The sequence below is a fragment of the Sinohyriopsis cumingii genome, chromosome 2 (genome assembly GCF_028554795.1).
Source record: "Sinohyriopsis cumingii isolate HCF-2022 chromosome 2, ASM2855479v2, whole genome shotgun sequence".
Taxonomy (NCBI): Eukaryota; Metazoa; Mollusca; class Bivalvia; order Unionida; family Unionidae; genus Sinohyriopsis; species Sinohyriopsis cumingii.
Genome location: NC_142962.1, coordinates 120,392,611 through 120,410,756, shown reverse-complemented (window position 1 = coordinate 120,410,756; position 18,146 = coordinate 120,392,611). Strand labels below are relative to the sequence as shown.

General features: G+C 34.2%; 1 protein-coding gene across 1 annotated transcript in view; it reads left to right on the top strand.

Annotated features, from left to right (window-relative positions):
• The window catches only part of LOC149805703 (tubulin-specific chaperone E-like), a 39,998-nt gene extending 24,042 nt beyond the window's left edge, over positions 1-15,956 (top strand). Inside the window, exons 9-14 of the mRNA XM_089950369.1 lie at positions 222-371; positions 5,455-5,605; positions 6,233-6,298; positions 7,061-7,120; positions 12,839-12,927; positions 15,599-15,956. Coding sequence (XP_089806495.1) covers positions 222-371; positions 5,455-5,605; positions 6,233-6,298; positions 7,061-7,120; positions 12,839-12,927; positions 15,599-15,691 — 609 coding nt within the window. The 3' untranslated portion in view covers positions 15,692-15,956. The remainder of the gene's footprint in view (positions 1-221; positions 372-5,454; positions 5,606-6,232; positions 6,299-7,060; positions 7,121-12,838; positions 12,928-15,598) is intronic.
• The last annotated feature ends 2,190 nt before the right edge of the window (positions 15,957-18,146 follow it).

The following is an 18,146-nucleotide window of genomic DNA, read 5'->3' as shown; positions in this document are numbered from 1 at the left end:
ATGAGTTAAATAATAATAGATTGTATTAAGTTCTTTATGGCATTTAATCTCCCTTCTCAAGTCTGAGAAAAATATATATTTTTTTAAAATTACTCTTTGTATAGTTTTCCAATTTTGCATTATGCTCCACACTTTAAGATTTCATTTAAATTTTGTTTGAAATCCTATAAATGCTTGACATACAATTATTCTTTTGCCTAAATGTTTTTCTCTCGTTTCAGTGGAAAAGTATTGATGAAATTAACAAGCTGCAAAACCTTGAGAAATTAAAAATAATGGGTAATCCTCTTATGGACACTGCCAATCCAGAAACTGTGAGACAGCTGATTATTGCCAAAATTAGGAATCTGAAACGGTGTAATGGAACAGAAGTATGTGACTATATATTTTTCTGAATGTTTTTATATACTTTTTAAAGTACAGTTAACCAAATTCTCAAATTAAGACTATCATCTCCTTGGCATGTAGTGCTTCAAATTCAAGTTATACCTTGAAAGTCAGTGTAAAATTCTCTGTTAAACCATTTAAACAATGAATTGTATCCACCAGTACTCTTACTAATTATGTTTTCTATGAGAAGAAAACATAGTGGGTTTATATAAGTTGATTGGAATTTTTTTAAATGGAAAATACTCTTGCTCCATACTAGCTGTATGATCATATAATTCTTAAAGATCTTCAAGACTATAGTCCATGCTCCCAGGTCCCCCCAAAAAGGTCTTGTATTATTGTACAGTGTAGTCAGTCCATGTGTCTGTCTTGCCAATTTAACTTTTGCACAATAATTCCAGTTGTCCACCATCTCTAGTTACCAAACTGTATAGATTGCTTGCATTTGGGTAAGGAAGAACTCTATCAATTTCATGGTCAAAAGTGCATATTTATAGATCACTGTGACTGAAAGAAGAAAAGTGGTTTCTGCACCACTGATAGTTACCAAACCTTGTTGATAGCTAGTTGTCCACTATTACAGCTACAAAACATTATGGATGGTTTTCACATCTGGGGTTAGAAAAAAACATATTTTGGGGGGTCAGAAGGTCAGTCATAGTGATTGAAAAACGAAAAATGGTTTCAGCACAATTACATAAGTTGTACATCATGTACCTGGACTAAAATTGTATTAATGGCTTGCACTTGCATTATGGAGGAAGCCAGCTGACTTTGAAATAAAATATTTCATGAGATTTAGCTCAATATGTCATAGACTAGAAGAGTTTATAGGATGGCATGTTGTCCATTGTCCATTTGTCCAGTGACACAATTTTGTGTCACTATTCCTCATACAGTTACTGACTGATTACCATGAACATTTACACCCCCATTCAACATCCCAATTAACAATTTGTCCTAAATGAACATGGTGCCATTCAGACATCCATTAAGGCCACCACAGTGGCCATCTTGAAAATCTGGCAATAGCTACTCCACCTGAATGGATTGTCATATCAACATGGGGTTATCACTGAAAAATTTCTTGTGATGTCTATGGTGCCATTGCAGCAGCAGCCTTCTTGAAAATCTTGTTATCACTATTAGGGTATTCCTCCTAAATGGAAAGTCTTATGATGTCCAGTTGTTCCCCTGTTAAGATGTTTTTTTCACTGCCACCCATCCTGAAGTTTTTGCTAAAAGACTTCTTATGACAACTATTGAATCCTAATTGCGAAAAGTACTGATCTGATGTTAAGTATGGCCACCATGGCAGCAGTGCTGAAAATCTTTTTATCACTACTCCTCCTGAACAGACATGGGCTTGAAGAACCAGAAGATTTCTTATGATGTCTAATTGCTCTTAAATGAAAATGGTTCCACTGAAACACCCAATATATGACTGCCATAGCACCTGGCTTAAAAATCTTGTTATTGCTACATCTCCTGAATGGAAAGTCATATTAGCATGATGTTTTCTTCAAAAGATTTCTTAGGAATGGTGTGTACTTGCTCCTAAATGAAAATGGTGCCAATCTGACATCTGTTATGGCCACATGGTGGCCATCTTGACAGTTTTGTGTAAAACTGCTGAACAGAAAGTCAGCATGAGACTTCAGCAGAAGACTTCTAACGATTTCATGATTGTCCCAAATGAAAATGATGTTCAGCTGCCTGCCTAAAGGACCTTCTTGAAAATATTGTTATCGCTACTGTTGATGGTCATATCAACATTAGGTTTTCACTAAAAGATATTTTGTGATTGGTGGTTGATCCTAAATGAAAATGTTGCTGATCTGACATACAGTATGACCACCATAGTTGCTATCTTGGAAATCTTGTTATTGTTACACCTAATAAATGGAAAGTCATATTGACATGGGGATCTTTCAAGAAGACTTCTTAGGATGTCTGGTTGGTGCCAATATGATATCCATCGTGGTCACCATGGCAGCCATGTTGAAAATCTTGTTATTGCTAATTGTCCTAAATGAAAAGTCCTATTGGCATGGGGTTTTCACCAAAGGACTTCTTTTGGTGTTCAGTTGGTCTGAGTTGAAGTTAAAGCTAATCTGAAATTCAGTATAACCAATATGGATGGTCAAATTCACATGGAGTATTACATTTAATATGGCCATCACAGTGGCTAATTTGAGAATTTTGTTATTAATCACATATATTAGAAATGGTATCATCACTCAGCATTTAAAAAGACATTGTCTTATATTGAATTCCCCAAAAAATTAGTTAAGCCACTAGTGTCAGACATTTCAAGGAACTATTTTTTTTGTTTCAATGGAAATCAGCACAAAATTACTTAGAAGATATTTTCTTGTGCTATGTTAATACCAGATATATTTCATCTTATGATACAAAAAAATTGTTATTTTAATGAGTCGAGAAGACATCAATTAAAATATATTATTTTTGGTACCCCAAGTTGAAAAATACCCAGAATTTAAGCAGTAAAGGAAAATTTTCTTTTTACTACATACCAAACTTGCTCCAGAACCAAGCTTTCAAGATTGAACTCTTCTGCACATCACCCCACCCCCCTTTTCATAAATTTGCCTCACTTTCATAGGCTGATCATATAAATATCAGTGACTTAAGAGAGCATTGGGATTGGGATGAACTAGTCTGTCACGGTAAATTACATTTTTGACATTTTGTGAACTATTTATTTAATATCTGACCACAAAGTAAGTCTGCTTCAGCAGTGATTCACAGCAGATTTATAATTGTTGTCAAGGAAGTAAGGGGAAATTATTTCATAGAGTGTTAATTCAGATTTCTTGAGCAAAAACTGATTTCCAAGAATGGAATGTGTTTCATTTCTATTTATTTGTTTTAGCTTACAAAGTGCTCATTTTTATTGCTGCAGATATAACTTACAAAGGTACACAATGTAAGCAACACAACCATGATGGGAAAGCATATATGGTTCAAGTAAAAATATAGAAATGAAAAAAAATATGACAATTATTCCACCAATAAGTTTCTTTATTTCTCTTAATTATATAACGAAAGATGATAATAATATGCAACAAAATATTTTAAATCAACAACTTTTTGGGACACAGTGGTTGGTAGATGTTGTTGTGGTAACAGTTGTGTAATCAAGCAGATTTTTTTGGGGTGGCTATGTGGGGTGTCTTTATTTAATGACAAAGATCAAAATTTAAGGTAGTTCAGATAGAACTAATGTTTTTTGTTGTAAATTCAGAATCTGCAGTGTAATTATCGACTTTTCTTCAATGATATATGACACCAACCAGAAAATTAAATGTCTGATGAAATGAAACAAGTGATTGTCATAATGCCATCACTCTGCTGCATCTTATAAAGTTTGAAAGCATTTATCAGGATATAGAGGAGCCTCATTAGTCCAGACTCCATTTATCCAGAAACCTCACTATCTTGACAGGGTTCAGCAGTTATGGAATTCCTAAACATAATTTTTCCCTGTGAATCCAGAAATCTGCATTTCATATCTAGAAATCAAAATCATGAATCGAAGTGTAAAATTACTATAATCCAGAAATAATTTATCCAAAGATAAGAAAATTTGAAGAATCATATGAAAATACAGTCAGTCAGATCACATAGTTTCGCCTTTGCAAATTTGGAGGTGTGTCAGTTTATCAGTTGCTGATTGGTCAAGTTCAAGTGGCATGTTAAAGTTATAAATTGATTACTTGATCATGTGTGTGGGAAAACATCAAGCAGCTTGACCATATTGTAACCAGTGATTGTATAAACAATGTGTTTGGGATGTTAATAATTAAACACAGGGATCCACATATGGTTAATAAGGCAAGTCTTTTTTGTTGTTTGTAAATATGTATGTAACAATCTCAGTTTTTTTATGGCTGCACAAATAAAGTTGATTGATTTTTTTTTAAAGTGCAGGAAGGTATAGGGCTTTGTTTAAGAATAAAACACAAGTTCAGTTATCAACTCGTTAGCAGCTTTAACTATAATAAAATATGACTTACAGAAATGGTTGCATTTTATTAGTTTACCATAACACATTTAACTGCAAGACATTAGTTTGTATTCATTGTATGTTTTACATTATTATGGCAAAACCATCAAGCAAACATAGACAAGTAGAAATACTGGTTAGCTTAAAACAGAAGATTTAATAACACCCAAAAGCTATAATTTCATGATAATCTGCCAGCATATTATATCTGACTCATCCTTAGATATTGGCAGGTCAATAATTGCAGACATAATAAAAAAACGAGAACAAATGTTGTCTGTACCTTCCGATGTCTTAATTATTTAAACTTATGTCTATTTACGTGTATGTACAAGTGCATAAAATGAAGTGAACTCAGCACAAATCAGTAGATATGTACATATTCATTAATTTATTTGAACCATTATGGAATCTACAGTAGATGTGCAGCTAGTAAATACAGAACATGTACATGTATACAGTATGATGACATTATAAAATAAAAATGTGCATGATTAGAAAATTCCAGAAAAGTCGTTAATCTGGACCTATTCACTAGGAACAAAGGTGTCTGGATTAATGTTGTTCCACTGTATCTGTTTGTTTTAGGAATACAAAAGCATAATGTTGCATCTAGAACTCTCTAGGCCTTTCCATGATGTTTATCCATTGATATTCTTGTACAGAGTATCAAACATGTAAAGCTCCGATAAACTTTGTATATGTACTGTTATATTTGTATGGCTACAATGTGATGAAAGCCTCAAGTTTAAGAAAGAACATGTTATGGACAAACCTATGTTAATGTTTTGTTCATGAGAAAAAAATTAACCTTTTACATCATATAGAAATACATCACAGCATGAGAGTCTTGATGTATTCCTATGCCTATCAAACTCTTACTGCCTACAAAACACTCCTGCAATTTTATATATTACCAACAAAAATCATATGCTTAGCTTTTAAAATTAATAATTTAATCTTTTTGAAAGCCACAATATAAGGTCATAACATTGGTACATAAGCCACAAAATTCCTCTCTGTACATTTTTCAGGTGACAGAGGAAAGGAAGGGAGCGGAGATTGATTACCTGAAGAGATATGGGTTAGACTGGGTCAAGGCTGGAGGAAGTCAGGACCCTCAGAAAAACAGACCCAGTCTGGAGTTCACTAATACCCATCCTAGATACCAGGAGCTCATCACTTGTATGTTGCACTTTTAACAACACTGATGACTAATGTTAAGTTAGATAGCTCAAGTGGTAGAAGTGATTTCTTAGACTAGAGAAGAAGCTTTTTCCTTCATCCAGCTGTACATATTGATTCATGGTTTGATGTACAATTAAACAATAAGTGAGGCTGTTGTGTTAAGTCTATAAGGTGAAATAAATGAGCCATGCTGTGAAGAACTTGTCTTTCAAAAGCATATGAGTAAAATGTTTCAAAGTACAGAGATGGACTAATGATATGTTTGTATTACTTGGGGTTTGAGTGTGGTTCCACTTTTGAGTGCTGTTCTAGCTTTAGATAATTCTCCTTAGTTTTTTGTACATAAGTTATAATAAATTCACAGTCAAGTAAACTCAGATGGATGCAAACTTGGTAATTTCACATGTTGTTTATTTTACATATGCCAAGAGTGATGCAATGTATACCCCACTCCTGGAATCACCACACACTTGCCACATTAAAAATTAGCACAGATCTATAACATTTTAGAGTTACAAAAATAGACAGATTTGGGGGAAAGCAAGTTTTTTTAAAAAAAGCATTGATATTTGCAAAGGCTTGCATCTCTGATTTCTTTTTTTTTATTTTCACATTATATTTCAGTATGGGGAGCTCCAGAGGACTCTGAGCTGAAGCAGTTGTCAACAACTTTGAAGAGTAATTTGTTATGTATCCTTTTTAAATGTGCACAGGTTATTTTATAGTGTCTCATCCCAGAGTTGAAATAGTGCATTACAATAATGCTCAGATGCAAGTAGATTGCAAGGTATATTTTTAAATACTTTAACAATGTTTCTACTACTATCTTTCTCTCAGTTTGTATAAACAGAAGTATATTTTATTTAATAAATAATTCAAGAATCCTAAATACTTCCTCATGTGGGCTAGGTTGTACATACTCCTCCCACACAAACACATGCACACAGAGGAATGGGTTTGGGACCACTCTGGTGGCCTAGTGGCTAGAGCGCCTGCCTTGCCTTGGATGTGGGAGGTCGCAGGTTCTAACACTGGCCGAGTCATACCAAAGACTTATAAAAATGGTCCTAACAGCTGCCTCTCTAGGTACTCAGCATTAAGAGGTTAGTGTCAGGACTGGTTGGCCTGGTGTCAGGATTATGTGACTGGGCTAGACTTAACTATAAACTGCCACACTGCAGACATCATATCGATATGACTGAAAAATTGTTACAGCTACATTAAAACTCCAAATCTCACACACATACACACACACGCACAGAGGAATGGGTTTGTAAACAATGCCAATTCATGACAGTGAAATGAATGACAAACAAGGACAAATTATTTATTATGTGACAGGGAAACAATGATGCCTGTACTCTGGTTTAAGTCTGAGGAAATAACTGCTGAAATAGAAGAAACTCCACTCAAAGATTCAAATGCTTTCATAGTTTTCCTTAATTAAGAAAGCTGTTAAAATCTTTTGCCCGTTGATGCCAGATAGAGAGCCAGTGGAAAAGAAATTGCCAGGTAAGGAAAAAGATCCATTATCATTACTTTTCTGGAGTCACATTTGTAGCTCTGCTGGTCATAGACCTGAAGGTTATATGCAGTGTCCATTATCTATCCATTAGAAAAAGATTTTTATGGCTACTCCTCCTTAACTTCTGAGAATAAAGCCATGAAACTTTTCACAGTGGTCTAGTTGGTCATAAATGAAAATGGTGCCACTCATACACCCAATATGGCTGCTAAAAAGGTCACCCAGAAATTCTTGTCACTTTTCCTGAATGGCTGGTCATATCGACATGGTAGTTTCACTAAAGGACTTCTTATGATATCTCATTGGTCCTAAATGAAAAGGGTGCTGACCTGGCATCCATTATGGCCGCCATGGTGGCCATCTTGATATATTTTTAATTGCTTCATTTCCAGACTGATGGTTGACTCTGCATGGGTTTTTTCACTAAAAGACTTCTTACGATGACTTGTTCATGCTAAATGAAAATTTTGCCAATCTGACATCCAAGATGGCCACCATGATATCAGTTTGAAGTATATTTAGCTATACTGGTCGTGGGCATGATATCATTTGAATTATTTTTAGCTATATTGGCTTGTGGTGATGATGTCAATATGAAGTATTTTGTAACTATACTGGCTTGTGGTCATGGTATCAGAATGAAGTATTTTTCGCTCTACTGGCTTGTGGGCATAATATCAATTTGAAGTATTTTTAGGTTTACTAGCTTGTGGTCATAATGTCAGTATGAAGTAATTTTAGCTATATTGGCTTGTGGTGATGATCTCAATATGAAGTATTTTGTAGCTATACTGTCTTGTGGGCATAATATCAGTTTGAAGTATTTTTAGCTATACTGGCTTGTGTGCATAATATCAATTTGAAGTATTTTTAGGTTTACTAGCTTGTGGTCATGATATCAGTATGAAGTATTTTGTAGCTATACTGGCTTGTGGGCATGATATCAGTATGAAGTATTTTGTAGCTATACTGGCTTGTGGTCATAGTATCAGAATGAAGTATTTTTAGCTATACTGGCTTGTGGGCATAATATCAATTTGAAGTATTTTTAGGTTTACTAGCTTGTGGTCATAATGTCAGTATGAAGTATTTTTAGCTATATTGGCTTGTGGTGATGATCTCAATATGAAGTATTTTGTAGCTATACTGTCTTGTGGGCATAATATCAGTTTGAAGTATTTTTAGCTATACTGGCTTGTGGGCATAATATCAATTTGAAGTATTTTTAGGGTTTACTAGCTTCTGGTCATGATATCAGTATGAAGTATTTTGTAGCTATACTGGCTTGTGGGCATGATATCAGTATGAAGTATTTTGTAGCTATACTGGCTTGTGGTCATGGTATCAGAATGAAGTATTTTTAGCTATACTGGCTTGTGGGCATAATATCAATTTGAAGTATTTTTAGGTTTACTAGCTTGTGGTCATAATGTCAGTATGAAGTAGTTTTAGCTATATTGGCTTGTGGGGATGATCTCAATATGAAGTATTTTGTAGCTATACTGTCTTGTGGGCATAATATCAGTTTGAAGTATTTTTAGCTATACTGGCTTGTGAGCATAATATCAGTTTGAAGTATTTTTAGGTTTACTAGCTTCTGGTCGTGCTATCAATATGAAGTATTTTGTAGCTATACTGGCTTGTAGGCATAATATCAGTTTGAAGTATTTTTAGGTTTACTAGCTTCTGGTCATGATATCAGTATGAAGTATTTTGTAGCTATACTGGCTTGTGGGCATAATATCAGTGTGAAGTATTTTTAGGTTTACTAGCTTGTGGTCATGATATCAGTTTGAAGTATTTTTAGCTATACTGGCTTATGGTCATGATATCAGTATGAAGTATTTTGTAGCTATACTGGCTTGTGGGCATAATATCAGTTTGAAGTATTTTTAGGTTTACTAGCTTGTGGTCATGATATCAGTATGAAGTATTTTTAGCCGTGCTGACTTGTGGGCAAGAGATCACAAACATAATGGAATTTTGTCAAACCAAGTTTTATGAATATATTTAAGTTTACCTTGAAAGATGCCATTTCAAAAACTGTTTTTTCCCAACAAAATACAGTGTATACTTGCATATAACCTGAATAATTTAGGAAAAAGTAAGGCCTGTAAGGGGGGGGGTCGGTTTATCCGCAGGCCAATGTCTAAACTTGACAGTTTTTAGGTCTTTTAGCTGACTACTGTAATGGCTGTAAATCTTGGGACATGAAACAATAATTTTTTCAGTGTCCTAAGACAAAGAGATAGGCATGTAAAAAAAAATCAACTTTCGGTGACCCAGCAGTTGTTAAACTGTTATAAGGTAATATCATTGATTTTGTTATTATTTTGCATGTGTATATTATCTGATTTCTCTAACATGAAAATAAATAAAGGTAAATACAGACTTCATTATTCGCAGGCCGGTTGAGTTTACCAGGGAAACTATGCTGAACTATAATGTACAGAATTTTGTGTAAAGCATGCAAAGCATCACTTAAATCCTTATTTATTCCCAAACATATTAGATGCAGATTTTGCTTTATTCATTGTTTCCACCAAATTGCATCCTTCCAGATAACATTTCAGCTAGTCCTTAATAGTTGTTTCATTTACGTTGATTCACACACTCACAAGTTACTCATTTTCAACGATATAAGTGATCCTACAAATTGAGGTTATATTTTTAAAAAGGTACGCATGTTTAATTGTACAAGGCACATAACCATCATAATTTACTTGTTCATGAAGAGTGGTAATAATAAAGGCAAAAATTCTCTTATAGATCAACTAAGTTCAACATCAATCAGTTTTAGTTTTGTGTTTTAGCTGAACAAACATCATAACTTTCCACGCAATAGAAAGCTTGAGGTTTTGGCATCTCCTATGTTGATAGTCGGCATATTTGTATTTTGCAACAGCAGTACAGGCCAGATAATCATTAAAACCCAAAAACTGGTTTGTGATAAGAGGGAATTTTGACCGGTAACTATACCAGTACATTGATGTGTAATTGCCTTTAATTCCATAATATTAGCAGGATTACCATAGTTTTGTAAAATGCAGTGTAAGGCATACCTATGATACTTTCAAAAGCCAAGTAGGGAGGCTGAATAAAAAAATAGAGATTGGGACCTAAAATAGGAAGGTTATTCGTGGCATTTTTAAAGCCTGTTTTCACTAAATATTGATCGATTTGCCTGATCCAATATGCATGAAAATCGCAACAGGACTCGCCGTTTCTCCCTGTGATGTGCCCTATTTTCCCTCAGAATATGCCCTTCATATTCTGGTCAGCTGTGGACAAACTGCACAATAGCTAAAGATTAGTCTTAAATAAACAAACAAGAAAGCCATCATGACTAATTAAAAGTTAATCCTTATCCATGCAACTATTTTGTGAAATGATTGACCCTCTGCCGTAATTCAAAGAAACCACATTCTACACTATTGTGTGTTACGCAAACACCAGCAATTGATTGGTAAACAAAGGATTCCCAATTTTGTTGAACTAAAGGTACCAAAATAGACAGCCTCATGGTACCGTACATGTGGTAACTAATTTCCCCTCATCGTATGTCCGACCTATTTCCCTTATTTTCAACTCGTAAAGCATTTAGTATTGTTTATTATAAAATATGTATTCTGAATTAGTTTTTTGAGGACACATTTGCTGCGTGGTATGTATTTTCATTCCTTCTTTTAATTTAACGATGGTAATTAACATTGGTGTATATGGTATAAAAATGCCAGGTGTTACCTCATGTAAGCTTCTTTCATGGGAATGGCGCTATAGCATATGGAGTTACAGCATTCGTATAGATCATTCTTGGGATTGAAATCATTAATTTACATGAATGATGTTTAAATTTAACATTCTATTTAGTGAAGAAGCAAATTTTTTATAGTAAAGTAATTATTTCATCACAACAGTAATTCACAGGAGTTACAACAGAACATGTAGGACTGTTTTTGTTTAGAAGAAATGAAAATCGAAGACATAATTTAATAATTGGGAGTTCTCAGCAAAAATTGGAAGATATTATGAAATTGGGAGGTAGGTGTTGAGCAACCTTGAAAATCAGGAGTTTTTTTTTCCCTCCTGGAGTGAAAGTTGACAGGTATGGTGTAAGGTCGCTTACATCAAAGCAAACTACAACTCAACTTTTACGGTATTAGCATCGAACCGTATTCTTTGTTCGTTGTGTTGTCCTATTGGGATTACATTTTAATGAGTTAGGTATTTACAGTTTCAAAGCAAAGTAAAAAAGTAATTACCAGTACACTGATATAAAATGTCCAATGGAATAATGCATAAGCAAACATTAATCGAGTCAGAAGGGAGAGGTAATGTTACAGCAACTCGTGATTGCTAAATTCTTGTCATGCGATCAAAGTATACACAAATCTAAATTAGGCAGAAACAATAAGAAAACAGAAAATTAAATGAATTACTTTTAATAATCATGCATTCCGATATCGAGATAAGTATACATTTTTTGTTTTTAAATATAAGTTTGCCTAAATAAACACATTTAGAAGTTACCTCGTGCATCTTGAGATTATACATATCGGTTTGTATTGTGACATATTTGATACAGACACACACACACACACACATACACATACACACACAGACACACACACACACACGCACACACATTTGTCCCCGCCACACTTTTATAGATTTAACCAAACATAACATATGGGTGTATCTTGATGGTGGCTGAGATCTTCAATCTTTAATTATATCAGGTTGAAGGTCAATAACATGACAAATTTTGTACTGTGCTTCCTTGTATTGTTTAAGATTATTAACTCAAACACAATATTGTTGTTACCAATTTGGCTTGTTAGAATTTGTCAGGAATATCAGAAATGTTTTTAATATTCAGCAGTTAAAAATAAAGAAAAGACAGAAGACACAGACTTACTGTTAATTTCCTGAAATTTCTTTTTTCAGTATAGTGTCAGTTTTCATGGATTTTTGTTACCAAGTCGTGTTTACTTTTAAAAGTAATTTTGTTCTGATGAAAACATCCATTTGTTGAAGAAATATGAACTTCCTGCATGAATATTAAAACCACTTTTGTAAATAATACCTTACAGGTTGATAACACGAAAAAGGAACTTTTAAAAATATATCCAGAATTGTGCTGACATGTACTAAAACACATACCACACATACTGCGTATAGGAAACTGCATTGTTCCAGATCTGCTGACACATTGTGTGCCATGGCAGATCCTGATCTCTGCATTTTGTTAGAAGTAATCATTAGATCCTGATCTGCTTGCACAGCATGTAACAGCAGACCAGGGTCTTTGTTGTTTGCAATTGAACTTGACCGATAAGAGAGTATATATGGTACATACATCAGACATGTAATGCAGCTCAGGAGTGCTTGAAAAGATGCGGTTATGAATATACCTCACATTTAAAAAATAACTACACAATAAAAGCAATGACAATAATCCAAAAAATTAATTATATTATTTTAAGAATGCAACAAAAGCCAGAATTATCTTTTTATGGCAAGGTTCATTTAGAGTCACCTGGTCATCAGGTTATAACGTGTTGTAAGAAAAATCATTATGACAGAATCATGTTACAAAATCTTTACAAACTGAGATAATTTTTGAGGTTTTTCATTGTAAAGAATGATCAGTCTTTGACTGCTTTATATTTCAATTGTGCTGTTTTATAACTTTCTGATTTTAGCTTCCATGACAGTCCAGAAATTGAAGGCACTTATACAGAGGTTATACAAAGTAGACTCAGAACTGCAGTTATCCTATATAAGCCAAAAGGTAAACAAACATAAGAAATTTGTGAAAGCTTTTTGAATCTTTTTGCAACAACTGCTTCATCATAGACCCTGATCATTATGTGACAGCATATTTGAGTCTATGATGTTTGCAGTTGGACTCAACTTACACATGATTATACATACCTGGTATTTGCATATTCTGCCTATTTACATAGTAAAATATCGGAAAATTGTTGCCATTGTGTAAATAACATACCTTGGCATGACTTTCTCAATTGTAGTGAAACAAAGTTCATTCAGTATTTGTCGGTTATGGAATCCAGTAATAATTATATGCTTGTATGCTTAGTCAGTCTGATTAAAATCAGATCTCCACTGTCCTACGTGAAGATCTGACAGTGACTGCTTATGGGTCATGTTCTGGTGACCTATGTTATTACCATAATCTCTAATTTTATCAGCCAATCAGATGAAGTCTTATCTCTTCACATTTGGGAGAATGAGCAGTGTGGCTGAAGTGGATCAGTGACCTGAACAATTTGATCCACTTTAAGATTTCTGAAAGCTGCATTTCTATTGGCCAATTCATAGGTCTCGAGGACATAACCCCTAAGCAGTTGCTGTCAATTCTTCACATAGTGGAGGTCCGATTTTAATCAGATTGCATGCATAGTATGTCATTATGTTGCACAAAGACTCCTTTTGCACTGACTTACAGAGTTTTTAATATTGAAAGGACCTAGAAAAAGGGCTGTCTTTAAAAGATGACAACAGATGGCCACCTAGCTGTTTTACATTTTACCTCCAGCTGTGTGTCCCAGTGCTTTGTGTAACAAATTGACTTAAAAACAATATTATGCACATTTTTAATTTGTTGAAATAAAAGTTTTCCTGCTTACACTAAACTGTGATTGTAAACTAGTCAGCACAATGTAAATTTTTTTATATTTATTCCAGTTTGGTAGCATCTTCCAGTGAAGTTTTTCATTAAATGAAGTCATGACAGTACAGCACAATTTGTTAAGATCTTCAGTATACAGGAGGAATCCATTTGAGATTAATGATTTTGAATCCCATAAACTTAATTTTTACAGTTCCTTCTTACCTCGTGTTTACTTTTAATTAATTCCGAAACATGACATTTGAAATTATTCGGTTTTTTTTTTCATTAAGTGCTGGTATCCATATGCTTACTTAATCCAGTCACTAATTGGATTAAAAAGATATTCTAGAGTTGTTTTCATGCCTCTAAATGACTAGTTGTACACTAAAACCATATACACTCAACAGCTCGATGTTGAGCTTCTTGGATACATCATGAGAGATTTCAAAATTTAAAAAAAAATATGTCTTAGGGAATATTGTAACTAAATAAAGGCTACTTTGTCAAAATGATATCTAATTTCATAATTAATCTAATAACTTGCAATAGGTTTTGGCTGAATGAGCCTTGGAACTTAAATAGTACAAACCTAAAATTCCTGAACGTAATGTTATATTGACATGGGGTTTTCTCTTTGTGTATGGCTTGACTTGGAGTAAGGAAAAACCCTATCGATTTTGGGGTCAAATAATCAAAGGTCAAGATCACTGGCTGAAAGAAGAAAAATTGTTTCAGCACAGTAACTTGAGTTTTCCATGATCTACAAACGTGACTGGCTTGCACATAGGGTTAGGAAGAAGCCTATTGGTTTTAAGGCCAAAAGTTACAAAGGCCAAGGCACTGTAACTCAAAGAAGAAAATTGGTTCCACATAATAACATTAGTTCTACATCACGGTCTTGGACCAAACTTTGCGGATGACTAACACCTCATAATGAAGAAGTCTATTGATTTGAGGCTAAAGACAAGGTACTTTTGACTGGAAAAAGAAAATGGGTTTCTGCACCAAATTTCAGCCATCTAGATACATTACTTTTGAACAAAGCCAGGCATACAATTTGACATTTATGTTAGTTATTTTAAAGAAAGTTGTACAGCTGTATCATCTTTAGTTTGCCTATGGTGCACAAAATTTAATTATTGTGCAGTATGAAACCAGCAAAATTTACTGAAATTTTCAGGAAAAAATACACTAAATTTGCTAACTGAATTTTTAAAAAAATGTGTTTAGAAACCAGATATGAAGAAAAAAGAATCATTCAAACAACACAGTCTAAGTGTATCAACCATAAATTACCTAATGGCATAATAAAATATTTTTGTTGATAGGAATAATCTGCGTGTTGTGATGTTTTGATCTATGCACTTAAGTAGGCGTAGGTAGCACCATTTGGGTTTTAATGAAGTATAATAGGTATAATGGCATAAACAGTTTGTATCATTGTTTAATTCTTTTCCAGACCCCCATGTGGCTGAGTGGTCTAAGGCACTCGCCATTACAGATCAATGATCTCACCTCTGTCCATGAGGATTCAGATCTCAGTCCTAACCAGCTGGGTATGTGAGAAAGCTTGCCAATAGCTTTCGTTGGGTCAGTGGGTTCTTCCTGGGATTTTTCTGGGTTCTAACTCCACCAGATATACTGGCTGACATGTATAGCATATAATTTGCTGAAAATGGCATTACACCTGCAACAACAATAATAATTCTCTTCTAGTATGAAAATGGAACCTGTTTATAAAAAATTCAGATTTAAAACTTTTGGAATACAACAAAGAGTTAAGTGAGAATCGTTTTAATATATAATGGTTTTATTTATTAATTTACAGATGCACGGCCCAGAGATAGAACTGGACAGTGATCTGCGCCAGCTGTCCTTTTTTGCTTTAGAGACAGGTGACACAGTTAATGTCAAATGGTAAACTGTCAGTCCACAGATGATAACATCATAAGCATAAATATGACAGGTTTGTCATATTATATATTTAACTGTGATATCTATAGTGGTACAGGATTGAAAGAAAAAGAAACAGTTTAACTTCAGACTTACAAGCAATTATGGGAAATTTGCTGAAATGCATGATGTTGATTGATATATTTGTGTTATTATGCTTTTTTATTATTTTATGTTGTAGGCTTCCAGTTTATATGATATAAATAAAAACCAAAAGTCCAGTTTCAAATTGACTGACTGTTTTGTTGTTGTTTTTTCTACTCCAAGGCTTTGGTTGCTGCAATATCCTAAAATATCAATGAAAAACATAATATAGTTAAAGTGTATACTCAGTTGTGAATTACTACAGTGTATGTGTCTACCCTGTTGTGAATTACTAGTGTATGTGTCTACCCTGTTGTGAAATACTGCAGTGTATGTGTCTATCCTGTTGTGAATTACTGCAATGTATGTGTGCTCTGTTGTGCATCACTGCACTGTATGTGTGTACTCTGTTTTGAATATCTGAAGTGTATGTATGTACCCTGTTGTGAATCACTGTATTGCATATGTGTATGCTGTTGTGCATCACTGCAGCAGTGTATATGTGTAGTCTGTTATTTCTAATTCCTTGCTAATCACCTTTTTCATGCAGCCAATCCACCATTCATACTTCTTGTAACACCATATCTCAGCAACCTTTGTACATATAGTTCATGATGGATGAAAATTCCTTATGAATATTTGCATTTCAGCTCATGTGTTTGAAGTACAGGAAAGTTTATGAAGTACCCAGGCATCCTTAGCAGTCTTTATCCTGCTGCTGAAGTTTTGTTTCACTGCACCTGCTGACATTTATTTTGGTATTATTTCCATGGAGCTCCAGGTGTTCCTTGAATCATTCTCCACCACCCCTTGGAGAGTAGCTCACTGTGACCTACATTTCATTTAAATGATTTTTTTCCCTCAAGGTTGATCCTATTTTAAAGGTTTTGTCTTCCCAGCAGATGTACAGTAGTTGGCACTGTATGTTAGGTGTACCATAACCATCCATTGCCATGCACACAGAAGGGAAACTACTAGATATATATTGCTTCCCAATCTTTGGTCCCTTGGCTTCTTTGGTGCATTCAGAGATACCACATGGTTAGATTTGCCTCCTAGAAATATCAGCTGAGAGCCTTCTTTACAAACATTGTCTTCAAGTATAACTGTTCTGTTAGAACATTATTGAGGCTGTAGGCTTGGCATGCACAATTAACCATTTATAGTTTTTACCTTTTGGATTTTCTTTCCTTCATCATTTGATAAGCCCAAATATAAATAAAAGAGATTGCTGTGTGTAACTAACCAGTTTTTATCTTATCATGTCTCCAATCATGATGGGGAGGAATTTCAGGCTAAGTTACTTTGTTTCAAGTTAATATTTTGTTGGTTGAGTTACATCTGTCTTCACTATTATATTGAATAAAACAGTGAGACAGCATTTTTCTTATTTGGAAGTAAATATAAAATTTGTAACATATTTTTAACCAACCTGGAATACATTTATCTGTTAAAATGGGGGCCCCGAGTGGCCGAGTGGTCTAAAGCGTTCGCCGTTACGGATCACTGCCATCTCACCTCTGTCTGCGCCGGTTCGAGTCTCAGATTCAGCCAATGTAGATATGTGAGAAAGCATGCCAGTAGCTTCTCGTGGGTCAGTGGTTCTTTCCGGGGTTTTCCCGGGTTCTTCCTCCACCATTAATACTGGCCGCCATATATGGCCTATCGTGTGCTGAAAAATGGCGTTAAACCCCACAACAACCAACCAACCAACCAATCTGTTAAAATGCCCATTAGGTGTACCATAACCAGCCATTGCCATGCACTCAGCCCAGTTTAAATGGAATTACCAAAAATATATAAAGGTCTGTTTGTCATAATCTCTTTTACAGAGTAATATATTTTTATATATTTTTATCATAAAAATATATTTGCAGTATCAGGATATGGATTCTAGTTCATTCCACACAGCATGTAGATCAGTAAATTTTCAGGTCAGCATCATTAAATGTAGCTTAAAGTAACTAATTCATTTTGCACACAAAATATTTCAGCACCATTCAAATCTACATACAGCATAACACATCTTATTAAATACATGTTAAAATCAGGGTGGTCTCTTTACATCAAATTTTCCATACTGAAACGACCTGTGGAAGAGTTGATCTGTTTATTAATGGGTGTCAGCTTTTCTATTTAGCTTCATATTTTTTTGTTATCTTTTTTAATTTCATAAGTAATGTTATTTATTATGCTGCATGAACATTATATTGTAGTCACCTTATCATGTATCATTTTGTTATTTACTTTTGATGTTTCTGGGTGTATTTTATGCTTTCCTTCCAGTTTGAAATTTACACAGATTTTAACTCCATGCTCTAATGCACTGTTTTTGTTTT